The sequence below is a fragment of the Oncorhynchus masou genome, chromosome 5, assembly GCF_036934945.1.
Source record: "Oncorhynchus masou masou isolate Uvic2021 chromosome 5, UVic_Omas_1.1, whole genome shotgun sequence".
In the NCBI taxonomy this organism is placed as follows: Eukaryota; Metazoa; Chordata; class Actinopteri; order Salmoniformes; family Salmonidae; genus Oncorhynchus; species Oncorhynchus masou.
In genome coordinates this window covers 33983079-34000767 of record NC_088216.1, presented here as the reverse complement: position 1 = coordinate 34000767, position 17689 = coordinate 33983079, and the positions used below count along the sequence as shown (strand labels likewise).

The following is a 17689-nucleotide window of genomic DNA, read 5'->3' as shown; positions in this document are numbered from 1 at the left end:
ATTATTGTGGTATTCCTTCCCTTTTTATTTAAATGTAACACAAATAATACACCCACCGTCCTTTGCGGCAGACACACCAAGATGGCGGCTTTGTGCAAGGTCGTGTCAGGTCTGAGGACTGGCACATGTGTGTTTCCAAAACGAGCAATTGATATTTGCAAGTCCTTATACAGCACGGATAGCGGGGAGACATCGGAAGGAAAAGCGGTGGAAGAAACGCAAAAACCAGCAGCCGACAAGGTGAAAAGTGGCTTCGCTGCAGCATATGAACAACACACAGACCTTCAGCAGAGACAAAATCAGACGGGAACTACTGTCAGACTTGGGTCGACAAGAAATGAAAAATCATTTGCGTCATTGCTACGAAATTCTCCTCTCATGCAGATGGGACCAGCAAAGGACAGAATGGTAATCGGGAAGATCTTTCACATAATCAAAGACGATTTATACATTGACTTTGGTGCCAAGTTCCATTGTGTATGTAAACGACCGACCGTGGATGGAGAGAAGTACCAGAGGGGGAGCAGGGTACGTCTGCGTCTTGAGGACCTCGAGCTCACATCTCGCTTCCTGGGTGCGAACACCGACACAACACTACTAGAAGCAGATGCCTTTCTTCTTGGACTGATCGAGAGCAAGACCAAAGAGTAGAACAGCATTGACTCCTCCGGCCAATAGACCTGCCCCAGCAGAGGACAGTTTTTCTTTTTGATGTCACTATTCCCACATTATTGTCATTTGTAACTGAGAGCTTGAACAATAAATGTATCCAAATGTAATGTTTGTTTCATCTTGAGAAATCAGCTACATCCATGTTAAATGGTCATTTAATTTACCCCTTTATTCTGGAAGAGTCATTAAAGGCCTCATGCTTAGTAACAGTCATGTATAATCATAACCAAAATAAGGTTGTAGCTTTCAAATGTTTAATCAATATCTTAAAGACTGTTAATCCTTGCATGTCAATGTTTGAATATGAAAGTGGTTACATTTCTCCAGTCCCATCCTACCTCTCAGCAAATCAAGTGTTGGGGTAGCGCTTGATCATGACTCTTAAATTTCATTACACTATACTATAAGTCATTGGACAAAGGTGTCTTCTGTAGGGGAAAGTTCTTTAAAGATCCCAGACGCTCGGTCTGAACATTAACATTGCTTGAGGTACGGTTTTGGAAGCAAAGGGACCTTTCATATCAATGATAAATAATAATTAGTATCAAAAGGTTACATTCATACACACCTTGTATGCATTTGGGATTATAACTATGCATTAACCATTGTTAGAGTTGCATAAATTCAAATCTGGTATCAGGATAACAATGTGACAATGACAATGAGTCACCGATTGTATACTATGTATTTTTTATTAACTAAGCAATAAATGGCAAATGCAACTTTCGTATATACGGGCTCACTGTAATACCACGCAGGGCAGAACAGGGAACTGACAGGATGTATGTAAACAGTGTACATAGTTCCAACCCGTCTGTTGGCCTATCACAGTAGAGGCTGGGCGTGGTTTAGACTTGCTCAGCCTATCAGGCGGGTCCCCGCCTCTTGGTGCTTATTGGAGTCCTCCCTCTATCGATGTATAGATTCTTACTGTTCTGGTATCGCAGCCTTGTTATAACAGTTGCTCAGTTCCTGCTATTGTGTTCAGTTCAGTATATTTCCATCTCAGTTAAACCTCGTGATGACCACCCCTCCCTATGCCTGCTTAACCACAACTGTGTAAGATACAGCAAGTCACACCATGTGCTCAATATGGTTACATACAAACAAAAGGACAAAGCATCTGCTGGGCTGTTATCTACAGTTTTGCAACATGCAGGTCACACCATGTTACTCAGTTCTTGTCACACACACAAACAGGCAAGTAGATGTAGCAAGCAGTTGTTTAATCTCATGATGATGCTCAAGTGCACAAATGCAGATACTTCACACAGCCAACATCAGATAATATTTAATCATATATATATGGTAATGGCTATACTGTAAAATACAGAATCCCACACCATGTTCTCAATCATCTTTAGAAAATGAATAACTCAAAAGTTATATAAGTCCGTTTTATTCAGTGACATTCTTCGCATAATTAAATTGTGCAGTTCAGCATACTTTTTGTGCAGTTACTTTTTACCTTGTCACATTTTGAGGAGTCCCTTTCCTACGTTTTGTGTTTTAGTTGAAAGTACCCTCACCAATTTTAGACTAAAATTGCCATATTGAGAAAAAGATTAGCTATATTTCTGTCTTTAACTGATGTAGTTTACTGTACTGAGGTATCCCAAAGACTAAGGCATCAGTACAATTTACAGTTCATTAGCAGCCTATAGCTCTACTTACTTTCTATCATCCAAGATCCTGTGAAAGGTAGTCAAAAATGCATAATGTCAGAGTATGATGTCATCATCTCTTATGACAGACTAGCATCTGAATTTGATGGTTAAACAAAGAGAGGAAAACCTAAGAGGTTTGAAATGGAACTTTAAAAATACAGGCACAATGGTATGCCCTGAAAACTTTGCCATCGTATAATGCGTGCAGTGATTTATATGCAGCGACTCCCTTAGTAGAGCATTTCATTTTGATCACGTGTCATTGACCAGGTTAAATGCAACTCCCAAGTTATTGAGCAGAGGCAGCAAGGTATGTGTAGTGGTGATTAAAAAGTAGGGAGTAGTAGATTCTTTGAGATTGTTTGAGATGATGTAAGCCTTAGTTGGGTGCACTGAGATGCTTTGGAGGCTCTTTGAGGCTATGGTTGTCCTCTACTATGGGTGTGTATGTGTCATCTTCTACAGCATACTACATCACCATACACTTCAACCACACATAGTCATATACAGCCACGGTGAGAGACAAAGAAAGAGTGGATAAGGTTATGTTATCCATAGTGAATCAGTGATTAAAAGACACAAAGCATTGAAATTCAAATGGTCTCACCTCTGTGATATTCATTTCAGCAGTTCCAGTGCCTTCTCTATCCAACGCCTGGAAGGCCTCTGTGAAAATTAGGGGAAATATATATATATTTAATTGTGCTTTTACTCTATCAGTAATTAAGGCCATGAACTTTTCTTGACCATCTGACCAATGACATCTTTAACCTGTATTTCGATTCAAGGCACCACTGCAGGCTCCCCCGCCCCTTCCCCCCAGTCTCACCAGTTAAATCTCACATTAGGATCTAATTATTAACAACTTTAAAGTAGAAGACTGGAGTTTGTTCACAACGAACAAGACTGTTAAACATCTCTTTGGAAGTATTTCCCTGCTTGCTGTTGTCAAATGAAAAATAACCATTGTTGAACAATTTTTTTTGTTATGGTGGGTAGTACTTTTGTGTAAGTAACGCGTACTTTCATGTGCCGGTGCATCCACCTCATAGGAAGTTTGTGTTTCACCTGTCAAGGGGTGGCATAGGAATATGCAATGATGCCATTGGGGTACGTCCTGGCACCCCGCACCTTTTCCAAATGCGTGGAGTCGGCATTGGAACCGTTGCATCGGAACCGTTGCATCATCAGGGGATAAGGCTACTAGCCTACCTAGAAGACCTAATGGTTGTCGCCACGTCAGCAGAGCTGGCGATCACACACACGACACAGACAGTGATTCATCTCACACGTCTGAGGTTCGCTGTGAATTTGGCTAAGAGCGTGCCTTGGCCCAGTCATCGGATTGTCCACCTGGGGTTACACCGAGACACAGACTATGAAGGCTCGAATTTCAGATCCTTAGCTGGCTGCCTTGTTGCTAGCCCTACGAAAGTTTTATTATCCGTCATGACACTTTTGGGTCTCATGTCGTCTGGCCACTCTGTGGTTCCGCTGGGACTTCTGCACATGCGCAGAACACAGCGATGGTTTGCCTAACTACGACTGGACGAAGTGAGGCATCATCGTCGGTTGTTGGTAGTTCCCCTCTTGCGCAGCGCGAACCTGCACTATTGGAGAGACCCTTGCGTCCTGACGCAATAGGCAGTGTCCTCCTACATTCCAGTGTTTACAGGCGCTTGTCGGACTGGATGGGGTGGGACATGCCAGGCTCAGGCGATCAGAGGTGTGTGGTCTCCCTCGGGACGCCCCACCTCATAGAGTTCGAGACAGATCTACTGGTTCAGACCAAGAGGGCTGTCAATCATATTGATAGTCCCGGATTGCCCAGCGGCTCTAAGGTACACACAGATGACGCAAATGTTGATTGCGCCATCATGGTTATATTGTTTATGGTTTAAAAAAACAAGTCACATTCACGTATTTTAGCTTAAAACAATACAGTAAGTTATTTTATTCAACCATATATCCACATAAGGAACATAGGTACATATAAGACCACAGAACAACAAGATAACCATTTCCACAGTTATGAACCTAATTTTTAAGCCAAAGATAATTCCTCTGTCCTAAAAATATGTTGGTTGTGAGAACAACCACTCACTAACCAAGTTGCCATCCAAGCTTTTTATGTGAGTAAAGAACGTTGGATTTAAAAAAGTCACAACAGCCCTTTTGGAAACAGCAAATTGTGTTAACAACTTTCCAAATGTCAACAAAACACAAAAGGCAAGACAAGGTGGGAACACTGTTTCTGGAAAATTAATTACACGAGAAATGGCAGTGGAAACACCTTCATACTCAAATGTTAATATAATAACCATCATATCAAAGTAAACTTGGAGTCACGTGATGGTAACATCTCGTTGGAAAATACGCATATCGTTTTAGAAAATTTGCATGAAAATCTGTCACCAATTGGATAAAAACCTAGCTACTGTGATAAAGAGAAAGTTCACTTAATTTGTGACATTTCATCAAACATAAGGGACAGTACATTGACTTAAGAATTTCAAAAAGTAAAATCTACTCTAGAAAAAATGTCAGAAATGCATTGAGAACAGGAGAATTCTAGGATATATCCAACAGCTGGGACAATCTTTAATTGTGTCCATTATATGGGGCAAACAAAAATAATCACACTTTGAATCTGGGGCACATGGCATAGTTATATCAGGAGTCCACTTAGCAGAAGACTCAATATTATATGGTGCTGTAATAGGCACTAAGCAGTCATTGCTTCTTGCCCTTGCTGGGTTTGGCCAACAGGGCAGGATCGATGTTCTCTGCAGAAAGCCCTACGGTGGAGAAAAGGCGAGCAGCGCGCTCGGACAGGGTTCCCCCACACTTCATCCCCCGTGCAATCAGTTCCGCCTTTAGCCTGTCCAACCCCAAAGTCTCCAACTCCTTGTCTGAGTGCACTGCCTGGAGGTCTAAGGGCCCATCTTCACACTGCATACCAGGGAAGAAACACACATGAGTTCATCTTTAAAAGTATCTGTTCATTACACTGTTCTATTTTGCATGACTGCAGTTGGTCTTTAAACATCTTTGGTCATCCCAACATCTCATTTGCATTATGTTCACAAGGAAAGCTGCTTAATTTCTGGGATGACCCAGAACAATGAAGGAGCAAGTATGGGTGGATAATGAAAATGTAAAACATTAAATAATGAACGAACAAGGCCCAAGAGGACAAATCTTGAGTGGAACATTAAAAAAAACTCACAGCGGTTTGGTTGACGCTACTCTGAGCTACGCTTAGATTGTCGGTCTTTGGGAATGTTTCTTCTGTGGGGACCACCTCCTTCTGCTCCCCACTACCACTGGTAGCAAAAGCTGCTGCCTCTGCTTGAGATTGTGTCTGCACCTCGGCTGGACTCTCTGGAGAGCTGGGTCCTGAGATGGAGTTGCTGCTTGCCCTAGGAGCTTCCGGAGTTGCCGTTTGTTCCGCTCTGCTCTGAGAGGCTGAAGTGTGAGCTGACGTTGCTCCCGTTACGGGACAATCAGGTTCCCCTGAACCGGAAGCAGATGTGGAGGGAGAGTTCCCGCTGTCGCTTGAATCATCGTCATCCTCAGAGCTGTCGAGGTCATCCAGGCCACCAACACCAGTCCTGTAATATACAAAACATTTCACTATCAGTTTTGTCCCCATGACATTTTTTGGGCATGTTTAAATTTAAGAGTCTTTAAAGATTATTATTATTTATTTTATTTACAAAAATGTTTAAACCAAGGTGAAAAAGCTTATTCACCAAAAGCATTTCTTCTTGCTTTTCCCTTGGCCTTTGTTTGGAGGTGGCTTTTTGCGTTTCGGTGCCTCGTCTACTTTCACTAGTCCGCTGGAAGAGGCTTGCATTCCTAAAAAACAGACTGTTAGACTCACCCTTGAATAAGTTCTATGGAACAAACAGCTCTTTACATTGTAATCATTTTCCACAGCACAGATCATTAAGAAACGTATATACAGCACCAGTCAAAAGTTTGAATACACCTACTCATTCAAGGGTTGTAATTTATCTTTACTATTTTCTACATGGTAGAATAATAGTGAAGACAACAAACAATGAAATAACATATGGAATCATGTAGTAAGCAAAAAAGTGTTAAAAAAAATATATATATATATTTTGATTTGTCTATTTGAGATTCTTCTCAATCGCTGCAGAAGGCTGTGGTAGCCATGCTGGTTAAGTTTGCCTTGAATTCTAAATAAATCACTGACAGTGTCACCAGCAAAGCACCCCCAAGCCATAACACCTCCTGCTCCATGCTTTACAGTGGGAAATACATAGAGATCACCCGTTCACCGACACTGCGTCTCACAAAGACACGGCCGTTGGAACCAAAATCTCCAATTTGGACTCATCAGACCGGTCTAATATCCATTGCTCGCGTTTCTTGGCCCAAGCAGGTCTGTTCTTATTATTAGTGTTGGTTTCTTTGCAGCAATTCGACCATGAAGTCCTATTTCAGTCTCCTCTGAACAGTTGACATTGAGATGGGTCTGTTACTCTAATTCTGTGAAGCATTTATTTGGGCTGGAATTTCTGTGGCTGGTAACTCCAATGAACTTATCCTCTGCAGCAAGAGGCAACTCTAGGTCTCCCAATCCTGCGGTCCTCATGAAAGCCAGTTTCATGATAGCGCTTGATAGTTTTTGTGACTGCATTTGAAGAAACCTTCTAAGTTCTTGAAATGTTCCATAATGACTGACCTTCATGTCTTAGAGGTGACTGAGGGACTGTCATTTCTCTTTGCATATTTGAGCTGATGAGATGCAGCACCTTAAGACAACTGTGCCACTCGGGAGCCATAATATGGACTTGGTCTTTTACCAAATAGGTCTAGGCGCTGCATCTCAGTGCGAGAGGCGTCACTACATACACTCTGGTTCAACTCTGTAAAGCCCCCTCTACCTTGTCACAACACAACAGATTGGCTCAAATGCATTAAGGAAAGAAATTCCACAAATTAACTTTTAACAAGGCACACCTTAATTGAAATGCATTCCAGGTGACTACCTCATGATGTTGGTTGACAGAATGCCAAGAGCGTGCAAAGCTGTCAAGGCAAAGGGTGGCTACTCTGAAGAATCTAACATCTAAAACATATTTTGAACAGTTTTTGGATTACTACATGATCACATATGTTATTTCATTTGCTTTGATGTCTTCACTATTATTACAATGTAAAAAATAAAGAAAAATCCTTGAATGAGTAGGTGTTCAAAAACTTGTGCCCGGTAGTGTATATATAAATATATCTCCATAAAAATTACACCAGGGGCTCTGCACTGTTTGGCCCTGTGCAGCTTCTGTGTGTCTCAGAGGGGTTGGGTGAAAGACAAACATTACCATTCTTACAAATGGACAATAAAAATACTATTCTACCATTTCATTCTAAATATCCATTTGAAATTCGTGCCTTTTAAAACTGAGTCCTCCAGGCGTTCTGAGAGATCGTGGCACTGCTTCTCGTACTCCGGGTCTGTAAAGTGATGCTTGGGCTCGGCCAGCTTCCTCTGCAATCTCTCCAGACGCCTTTGCTCTTTCTCTGCCTCGCGGTCTGCCTGCTTCTTAAGCCACTCTGCCATCCTGAAGACACACACACACAATATGACTACATTTTCATTTCCTAGTTATTCATGCAATTTATACATCCCATTGTACCAAAAGTGCAAACTGACAATCAAATACACCAGGCGAGCTTCATCAAAAACCCCTATTTAGAAAAATAATTCAAATACCAGATAAAATGTATTCTGTGGGTGACCATCTTACTCTTTCTCATGGTTGACATCTCTTAGTCTCCTTCCGCTTAGGTCTCTGCAGGCTTCGCGGTTTGTGGTCTTCTCAATTTGTGCCCCAAGGGCCCTAAGCATAGACCCAAAGCCTGCCAGTTACAAATAATGGAACAGTTAGTTCTTCATTTACTCACTTATTCAGAATAATGTAAGCAACATTTCACACCTGTCCACTAACTTTAGGCTTAACAGTAAATAATCATTTTCTTAAGTAGCTAGCTAACTAGAATTTATAGTAATGAACCTGTTACTGTAAGTCTATGGGACAAGCAGAGTTTAATAACTACTTAGTTACCTCCTTTCCCTCCACAGAGACGAGGCTCCAGTCGATACACCGCTCCAGCCTGCAATTTCTCATCAAGCTCTGATAGTCGTCCATTATTCTTGACATAGATATCCGATGATGGGATTCCCTGAAAAGTATAGAAGAAACATTAGGCAAGTGGCTAGCTAGTAGGGACGTAATGATTGAACAAACATTTGAACCGGGGACCGATGTGAAAGATGAGTGCGGTTGGTCTTCAGGACTCCAAACCGATCCAAATGTAGCATAGGCCAGGAAATCGATTCAAACGTTACGAATCACAAATTCCATTTTTAGTTGTTGCTCAAGTGACTTTCTACCTTCGGAAAATAACTAATCTTTGGTAACAACTGCCTTCACTCCTTCAGTGTAGAACTAAACATTTAATTGTGTTGACAGTCATTGAGCTACAACCCCAGGCAATATCAATAGCCGAGTCAAATCGCACGCTGTATGCAGCTTTGCGCGCTGACCAACGAGAGGTAGGCTTATTCCTGATCTGGCACATCTATGCGTCACCTTTAGCATTCAAATGTTTGTAAAATGGCTTGCGCAACAATAGGCTTTATTCGATGAGTATACCATTTGCTAGGTTATTTTATCAAACGTGCTGTTACCAGAATAAATGCAGCCTAAGCTACCGCAGGAGACAACTCATCAGGATACACACATGATGGAGATTACATTCAATTTTACTTTGATTGTTCAGGTTCACCATCAGCAATGGTGTCACTTGTGCACACACACACACACAAAAATGGTGCAGCGCCCTAAGGCACTGTATGTCAGTGCAAGAGGCTTCACTACAGTCCCTGGTTCAAATGCAGGCTGTATCACATCCAGTCGTGATTGGGAGTCGCATAAGGTGGCCCACAATTGGCCCAGCGTTGTCTGGGGTAGGCCATAATTGTAAATATTAATTTGTTCTCCACTCACTTGCCTGGTTAAAAAAAAAAAAAAAGTGACCTTTAAGTATTCAGACCCCTTGACTTTTCCACATTTTGTTATGTTACTGCCTTATTCTGGATTTTAACTGGATTTTTAGAAATGTTTCCTAATTTATTAAAAATAAACACTAAAATATCACATTTACATACGTTTCAGACCCTTTACTTTACTTTGTTGAACCACATTTGGCAGCAATTAAGACTCAAGTCTTCATGGATATGACTTATTTAGCTTCCAGCACTTCATGGTGGAAGCAGGAGAAGAGAAGCTCAATCAAGTGTCAAAACTTCCAAACGGTCTAAACCATTTGATGAGACGGGGGTGAAATCCAAATTCATGCCATTTATTCATTGACTATGACGTCGATATTTTTTAAAGATATATATATATATATATATTTGATACATTACTAGCGCTAAGACTTTAAATCTGATGGTGATTTCAGCTGAAAAGTTAGGAGTGTGCACTTTCGAAAGCGGTGTGCAACATCCTAAGAAAGCGGTGCTCAACATTCCAAATTGTCTGAAAATACGAAAATGGTGGTGGAAGGTGTAAAGACAGGACACATTTTTCCTGTTTTATTTCCGGTGGCTCGCCATTATAGAAAGCAAAGGAGGAAAATGATGCCGTTGCAACCTGAATGGAAGATGCTTTATGTATGAGCCGGTCCACGAGTGTAGTACCAGGAACGCACATCAACCACATTTACATTACATTTAAGTCATTTAGCAGACGCTCTTATCCAGAGCGACTCACAAACTGGTGAATCCACCTTCTGACATCCAGTGGAACAGCCACTTTACAATAGTGCATCTAAATCATTTAAGGGGGGGGGTGAGAAGGATTACATTATCCTATCCTAGGTATTCCTTGAAGAGGTGGGGTTTCAGGTGTCTCCGGAAGGTGGTGATTGACTCCGCTGTCCTGGAGTCATCGAGGGTTGACTCCGCTGTCAACCCTCGATGATTGTGCAGATCTAGCGCCCACTATCGACTGCCTAGGCCATATATATAAAACGTAATCTCATTAACAACTGTGATTATCTTTGTCAAAGATTATGGATATACTGACAAGATACACGTCTCTCCGCCCAAATAATGGGTCATGGTCCGCAAAGAGGCACAGTGGGCTGTCTAGCTCCCGTCTATCCTCCATCTGGATTGGTGGATAAATCTCATTACTATACTCCTTTTTTATATATTAAAATGAGGGTTGTTGATGTCAACCGCCTGTATTCAATGGAGAGAGATGCTATGTTACTAGCTTCATTACATGAATATGCATAGCCATTTAAAGACAACCCCGACAGTGTTTTATCTCAAATTTGACAGGATGCCACGTGTCCTACTTATGTAAATCAGTACACTCTTAATTTGTGCATTACAAAACTTCTATTTGACCGAATAACCTCACGTACCAAATAAGCCATAAAAAATGTTGACCAAATTCGATACTCTCATTGATCTCCATACAAAAACTCCTTTCTTGGAGGGCAAACCAATAAACGCCACCTGCTGGAGGGAAACAGACTTTCCGACGAGTTGGCCCTCTCTGCCTTTGTAAGGGGGGAGACTTCACTTCCTTTCTTTGGCCAAATCACTCCCCTCTGCTAATGTCACCCATGTTTACCATGACCCCCCAAAACATGTGTTTTCAACAATTTTAACGATACAGCCTATTTTAACTTTGTGGCTGTGGATTCTGGTGGACATCAGTTTAAGCACCGCCTTCGCCCAATCCTGATTAATCCAAATAATCAATGATGAAAACCCAAAACCAAGAAAAACTGCTGCTCTTTATTAAAAGTGCTTTGTCACTGTACAAATACAATAAGGAATACATATATTCCTTTACCAAGGCAGTTTTCTTAACATAAATATACTTTCCATTCCTAGATCTAGTCAAAATTAAACTGGTTAATGGCCTCAATGCTTTCTTTGAGATGGAAAGAGTAAGCTGGATAAATGCATCTGGAATTTCTATTTTAGTTAAATATATGCGACCAAAGAGAGACATCTCTTTGCATCCATCTGTTAAGTCTGGCCTTGCATTCATCCAAATTATTCCAGACACTGAAAGTCTCACTTATCTTGACATCTTTGGTAATATGTATACCTAGATATTTGTCTGTGGATTTAATTGGAATATCATGAGCCACCACAAGGTGACAGTCATGTTGAGCCATTAATTCACACTTCCTTAATTGAAGGTGTAAAACGTAAGCTTTGGGAAATCATTTTATGGTTCGGAGAGCTTTTGGAACCTGGACAATATTTCTCAAAAACACACTGCCAGCTGATTTATGAAAATCTGGTCATCAAAAACGCTCAGCTGTTCAATATCAGAATTCTTGATAAGAATTGAGCGCATTTCTGCAGCCATAAGAAAGAGTGATGGTGAAATAGAGCAGCCTTGATTAATTCCACAACTTATGTCAAATTGTGGAGAAGTCCCTAGTGTTAAGGACACTGAGCTATTAGTGTTTTGATAAAGGGATTTAATCATGTTCCTAAACTTTCCCCCAAAACCATAAAGCCCCAAAGGACAGAAAATAAGGATGTTCAACCATGTCAAATGTTTTGTAAAAAAAAAAAAAAAAAAAAAAAATCAAGAAAAATAGTAAATTCATAATTTATCAGATTCGAGCAAGTCTTGGACCAAGCGTAGGTTGTTCTACTTGGGCTTTGACAGATTCTTGCTGTTTCATCTGTACACAAGAGATTAACAAAAATAAACTGAACCAGCACTTGTCGAAAGTGGTGTGCAAACATCCCAACTTGTCCGAAAATACAAAAATGGTGGTGGAAGTTCTTTTTTAAGACAGTATACATATTTTTCCTGTTCTATTTCCAGCAGCTTGCCATTATGGAAAGCAAATGAGTAAAAGTATGCCTTTGCAGCCTGAATGGAAGATGCTTTATGTACGAGCCGGTCCACGAGTGTATTACCGGGAATGCACATCAATCCTAGATGATTGTGCAGATCTAGCGCCCACTATCGGCTGCCCAGGCTATATAAAACGTTCTCTCATTAACAATTGTGATTACCTTTGTCAAAGATTATGGATATACTGACAAGATACACGTCTCTCCGCCCAAATAATGGGTCTTGGTCCGCAAAGAGGCACAGCGGGCTGTCTAGCTCCCGCCTATCCTTCATCTGGATTGGTGGATAAATCTCACTACTGTACTCCTTTTTTATATATTAAAATGAGGGTTGTTGAACCAGCACTTGCACACACCCCCCTCCTTCTAGCTTGGACTCTAATGATGGCTACTTTGAGGAAAATGTTCATTTAGATGCAAGTGATATGTTTGTCCCACCTAGCTATTTTAAGATTAAAGCACCAACTGTAAATCACTCTGGATTACAACATCTGCTAAATCAGGGGTTCTCAAACTTTTTCCAATTGGGGCCCCCACTTCCAGCATTGGGTAACATCCCGCGCCCACCACCTCCATTTCCATCGGAAAAAGCACTGTCCATGACACAAACCGTTCACACCCCTCGTTGGTGGAGAGAATTTTGCAGGGTTAAAGCTTATTTCCTGCAACTCTACAAATTGTCATGTGGCGGACAAAAAAAGGTGCAGTTTTAAAGCTACCCTTTTTTTGTAATTCTATACATTTTGCTATGTCTAATGTGTATTCGTGTAATATTTGTGTGACTAAAAAATTACAACAACATCTATGGGCAAAACAAAACACTGCTGAAATAGGCTAGTTGATCTGGACATTTATGACAAGTTATAAATAGCTATCTAAAAAGGTATGCAATGACAAACATGACCTGATGGTCCACTACTCAATTTCGAAATTGCACATTCTACTATTACAACGTTCAAGAGTACGTTTAAAGCCGGACGGAGTTCTTTATAAACCCACCAAAAAGTTGGGAACCATGTGCTAAATGACTCAAATGTTGAAAAATGTTTCGTTATTGAATCGCATCGGAGCCCATCTAACGTTAAATGCGTATCGAATCGTCTTGAAAGGAAAATACGCACATCCCTACTATTATTAGTAATGCCAGTACTAGCTAGCTAGTTATAAAGAAAAATACAGCGCAGAAAAATACTACGTATGTTCAAATCCTGGTTGGCAAAGTATGTTAAACTAGATCGCTAGTTAGCGTCCGCTAATACCGCGTTACTTATCTAGCTACCAGTAGCTAGCTTGTTGGATGTAGAACCTATGAAGTAATATTTCAGTTGAATTGATGGCACGACCATTTTGATACTAACCTTTTCTTTCGTAAAAATATCAACTAGATCACGAACAGATGCTCCAGTAGGAAAAGAAGCATTGCAAAAATGAAGAAGTGGACCAGAAAGAAACAACTCCATAATGTTGCCAAAGATGGCACAGAAATGTAAAGAATACTTTGTCGCGCTAATACCGGATATTTACGCTGACGTCAAAATGTTTTATGCCACGGAAGCCGGAGAGTAAAAAAAAACCGTAACGTGAGGATGTAGCGTTTTTTAAGGGCTTTGTTTTTTTATGCTAATTTTGCCACCACAAATGTGATGAGTTCGTTATTTTTATACACAGTACGAATTGGATTATTGTGGTATTCCTTCATTTTTCATTTAAATGTAACACAAATAAAACACCCACCGTCCTTTGCGACAGACACACCAACATGGCAGCTTTGTGTAAGGTCGTGTCAGGTCTGAGGATTGGCGCATGTGTGTTTCCAAAACGAGCAATTGATATTTGCAAGTCCTTATACAGCACAGATAGCGGGGAGACATCGGAAGGAAAAGCGGTGGAAGAAACGCAAAAACCAGCAGCGGACAAAGTGAAAAGTGGGTTTGCTGCAGCATATGAACAACACACAGACCTTCAGCAGAGACAAAATCAGACGGGAACTACTGTCAGACTTGGGTCGACAAGAAATGAGAAATCATTTGCGTCATTGCTACGAAATTCTCCTCTCATGCAGATGGGACCAGCAAAGGACAAAATGGTAATCGGGAAGATCTTTCACATAATCAAAGACGATTTATATATTGACTTTGGTGCCAAGTTCCATTGTGTATGTAAACGACCGACAGTGGATGGAGAGAAGTACCAGAGGGGGAGCAGGGTACGTCTGCGTCTTGAGGACCTCGAGCTCACATCTCGCTTCCTGGGTGCGAACACCGACAACACTACTAGAAGCAGATGCCTTTCTTCTTGGACTGATCGAGAGTAAGGACGCAAAGACCAAAGAGTAGAACAGCATTGACTCCGAACCATAGACCTGCCCCAGCAGAGGAAATTTTCTTGTTGATGTCACTATTCCCACATTTGTCATTTGGAACTGAGGGCTTGAACAATAAATGTAATGTTTGTTTCATCTTAAGAAATCTGCTTCATCCATGTTAAATGGTCATTTAATTTACCCTGGAAGAGTCATTAAATGTCTCATGTTTAGTAACAGTCATGTATAATCATAACCCAAAATAAGGTTGTAGCTTTCAAATGTTTAATCAAGATCTCATAGACTGTTAATCCTTGCATGTCAATGTTTGAATATGAAAGTGGATACATTTCTCCAGTCCCATCCTGCCTCTCAGCAAACCAAGTGTTGGGGCTAGCGCTTGATCATGACTCTTAAATTTCATTACATTATACTATGTCATTGGACAAAGGTGTCTTCTGTAGGGGAAAGTTCTTTAAAGATCCCAGACGCTCGGTCTGAACATTAACATTGCTTGCGGTACGGTTTTGGAAGCAAAAGGACCTTATTTATTGTTGATATGAAAGGTAAATAAAATGTTATTCATACACACCCTGTTTGCATTAGGGATTATAACTATGCATTAACCATGTTCTTAATCGTCTTTAGAAAATGAATAACTCAAAAGGTACATGATCAGTCAGTTTTTATTCAGTAACATTATTCGTAGAATTAAAATGTGCAGTTCAGCATATGCATCAAAGTTACTTTTTACCTTGTCACATTTGAGGAGTCACTTTCCTACATTTAGTGTTTTAGTTGAAAGGACCTTCACCAATTTTAGACAAATTGCCATCTTGAGAAAAAGATGAGTTATATTTCTGTCTTTAACTGATGTAGTGTACTGTACTGAGGTATCCTAAAGACGAAGGCATCAGTACAATTTACAGTTCATTAGCAGCCTATAGCAATACATACTTTCTATAATCCTGTGAAAGGTAAAGATCCTGTGAAAGGTAGCAAAAAATACATAATGTCAGAGTATGATGTGATTTATAGGCAGCGACTCCCTTAGTAGAGCATTTAATTTTCATCACGTGTAATTGACCAGGTTAAATGCAATTGCCAAGTAATTGAGCAGAGGCAGCAAAGTATTTGTGGTGGTTATTAAAATGCAGGGAGTAGCATTTTCTTTGGGATTGTTTGAGATGATGCAAGCCTTAGTTGGGTGCACTGAGATGCTTTGGAGGCTCTTTGAGGCTATGGTTGTCCTCTACTATGGGTGTGTATGTGTCCTCTTCTACAGCATACTACATCACCATACACTTCAACCACACATGGTCATATACAGCCACTGTGAGAGACAAAGACAGAGTGGATAAGGTTATGTTATCCATAGTGAATCAGTGATTAAAAGACAATGCATTGAAATTCAAATGGTCTCACCTCTGTGACATTCATTTCAGCAGTTCCAGCGCCTTCTCTATCCAACGCCTGGAAGGCCTCTGTGAAAATAAGGGGAAATATATATATCTTTAATTGTGACCAATGACATCTTTAACCTGTAATTTAGTGATCCTAGTTATGAAATTATCATGTGAATTCAATCACAAAATCACAGTCCAGAAACAATCACTGGCCTAGCCCTCACACCCATTTGCAGATGTAGAAGAATCAGATGTATGCAAAATTGTGAAAATGGCTCCACGCACGTTTCCAATCAAGCATAGAGGAGCATACATATATCCAATACTTTCAGGACTAAATGTTGTTTCTGGACCAGGTTGTGTAGTCAAAGACAAAAAAAATACATACTGAACATGGCTTCAAGCTTGACCAGACAGCAGACAAAGTTATCAAAGTCGATGACCTCGTTTTCAGCGTATCTGGCCACAAGCACCTGGTTCAGCCTGTTGTTCAGTTTGAATCCTGTGAAGATCATAAAGCATGTAACACATGAAAACCAAAGTGTTTTTCCGACATCACATATGGTTGTCGAAGCCTGGTCCCAGATCTGGTTGTGTTATCATGTCAAGTCATAGTAATGCAATGGCAATAAGTGACAAGGAGTTGACATGATAGCACAAACAGATCTGGGACCAGGCTACTGTAGTCTGACTGTATAGATGAAAGCAGTGATATCAACCAGTGGAGGCTGCCGAGGGGAGGACGGCTCATAATAATGGCTGGAACAGAACGAATGGGATGGCATCAACTTATTCAGCTCCAGTCATGACCACGAGCCTGTCCTTCCCAATTAAGGTGCCACCAACCTCCTGTGATAAACAGTACTGAATTACCTATAATGTCATTGACGTAATTGACAGCATCAACTCTGCAATTCATAATGTGTTATAGTGCATAAGTTATCGTTATCAGCTGTTTAATTGAAGCCCCTGGATTGTGTTCTGTAGGTACAATGTTGCAAATCCTACACATTATTTTCAAGTTCAGGTAGCTAGTACATCTCTGTTTTACTCTATTCAAAAATAATTTTGCGTGTTTCATGTCTACTGAACAACACCAATCCAGTAGTGCGAAGATAGAGTAATCACCAGCAGACTCCAAGGCCAGACGCATCTCATAGGAGCTCATACATCCAGACTTGTCCAGATCAAACTGGCGGAAGATTCCCTGGGAAAAGAAGAGATTAGAGCCTTGCATTCTTGCATGCCATTGTCAATCTTACTATTACAGAAGTGAAATATTGTCATACAATTACCAGCATATTTCAACTCACCAGCCACTTCCTGATCTTATTCCACAGAATCTGAAACTCAACTATACCAAGGCGAGCGCTGCCATCTTTCTGCGTGACAGGTGAGTCAAGGTGTCATGATAGCAATTGGAAATGGAGTGCAACATTTGTCAGTGTTAGTGTCACATTTCAAAAAAGTAATGATACTTTTTTGTGATCACGCAATTGGTTATGTATGTATTGTATTTTTCATTAATGCTGCCATAATATATCCTTGCCCAAATAAAGTTGAGTATGTATTGAAATGAAGGGTAGGGAGTGTTGAAGTGATTAGCTGTGGAAGGATACGTCTAATAGGCTGACCATGCCTCTACAGGACTCCATGCTGAACCCATCCGTCTTCAGGTCCCTGTCTGGGAATCAAATAC

At 40.7% G+C, this 17689-nt stretch overlaps 4 protein-coding genes across 4 annotated transcripts in view; 2 read left to right on the top strand and 2 right to left on the bottom strand.

The window, feature by feature from the left end:
* Positions 1-48: 48 nt before the first annotated feature.
* Positions 49-779, top strand: LOC135539486 (small ribosomal subunit protein bS1m-like). Its single transcript, XM_064965390.1, has one exon. It carries the CDS (start codon positions 82-84, stop codon positions 649-651), a length of 570 nt encoding a protein of 189 aa, XP_064821462.1. The 5' UTR covers positions 49-81; the 3' UTR covers positions 652-779.
* Positions 780-4262: 3483 nt separating this feature from the next.
* On the bottom strand, positions 4263-13819 carry LOC135539482 (splicing regulator SDE2-like). The gene is made up of 7 exons (XM_064965387.1): positions 13641-13819; positions 8441-8558; positions 8123-8234; positions 7767-7936; positions 6095-6200; positions 5569-5953; positions 4263-5291 (listed from the first exon to the last, which is right to left on the bottom strand). Exons 1-7 carry the CDS (start codon positions 13740-13742, stop codon positions 5073-5075), a joined length of 1212 nt encoding a protein of 403 aa, XP_064821459.1. The 5' UTR covers positions 13743-13819; the 3' UTR covers positions 4263-5072.
* A 51-nt stretch (positions 13820-13870) lies between these two features.
* On the top strand, positions 13871-15157 carry LOC135539483 (small ribosomal subunit protein bS1m-like). The gene is given in 2 exon segments (XM_064965388.1): positions 13871-14547; positions 14549-15157. Coding segments are annotated over 2 exon segments (576 nt in total). The 5' UTR covers positions 13871-14041; the 3' UTR covers positions 14619-15157.
* Positions 15158-15252: 95 nt separating this feature from the next.
* LOC135528928 (calpain-1 catalytic subunit-like) overlaps positions 15253-17689 on the bottom strand; it is a 43387-nt gene continuing 40950 nt past the window's right edge. Inside the window, exons 37-42 of the mRNA XM_064957927.1 lie at positions 17610-17674; positions 17304-17372; positions 17119-17197; positions 16379-16492; positions 16010-16068; positions 15253-15917 (exon numbers count right to left, since the gene is read on the bottom strand). Coding sequence (XP_064813999.1) covers positions 15891-15917; positions 16010-16068; positions 16379-16492; positions 17119-17197; positions 17304-17372; positions 17610-17674 — 413 coding nt within the window. The 3' untranslated portion in view covers positions 15253-15890. The remainder of the gene's footprint in view (positions 15918-16009; positions 16069-16378; positions 16493-17118; positions 17198-17303; positions 17373-17609; positions 17675-17689) is intronic.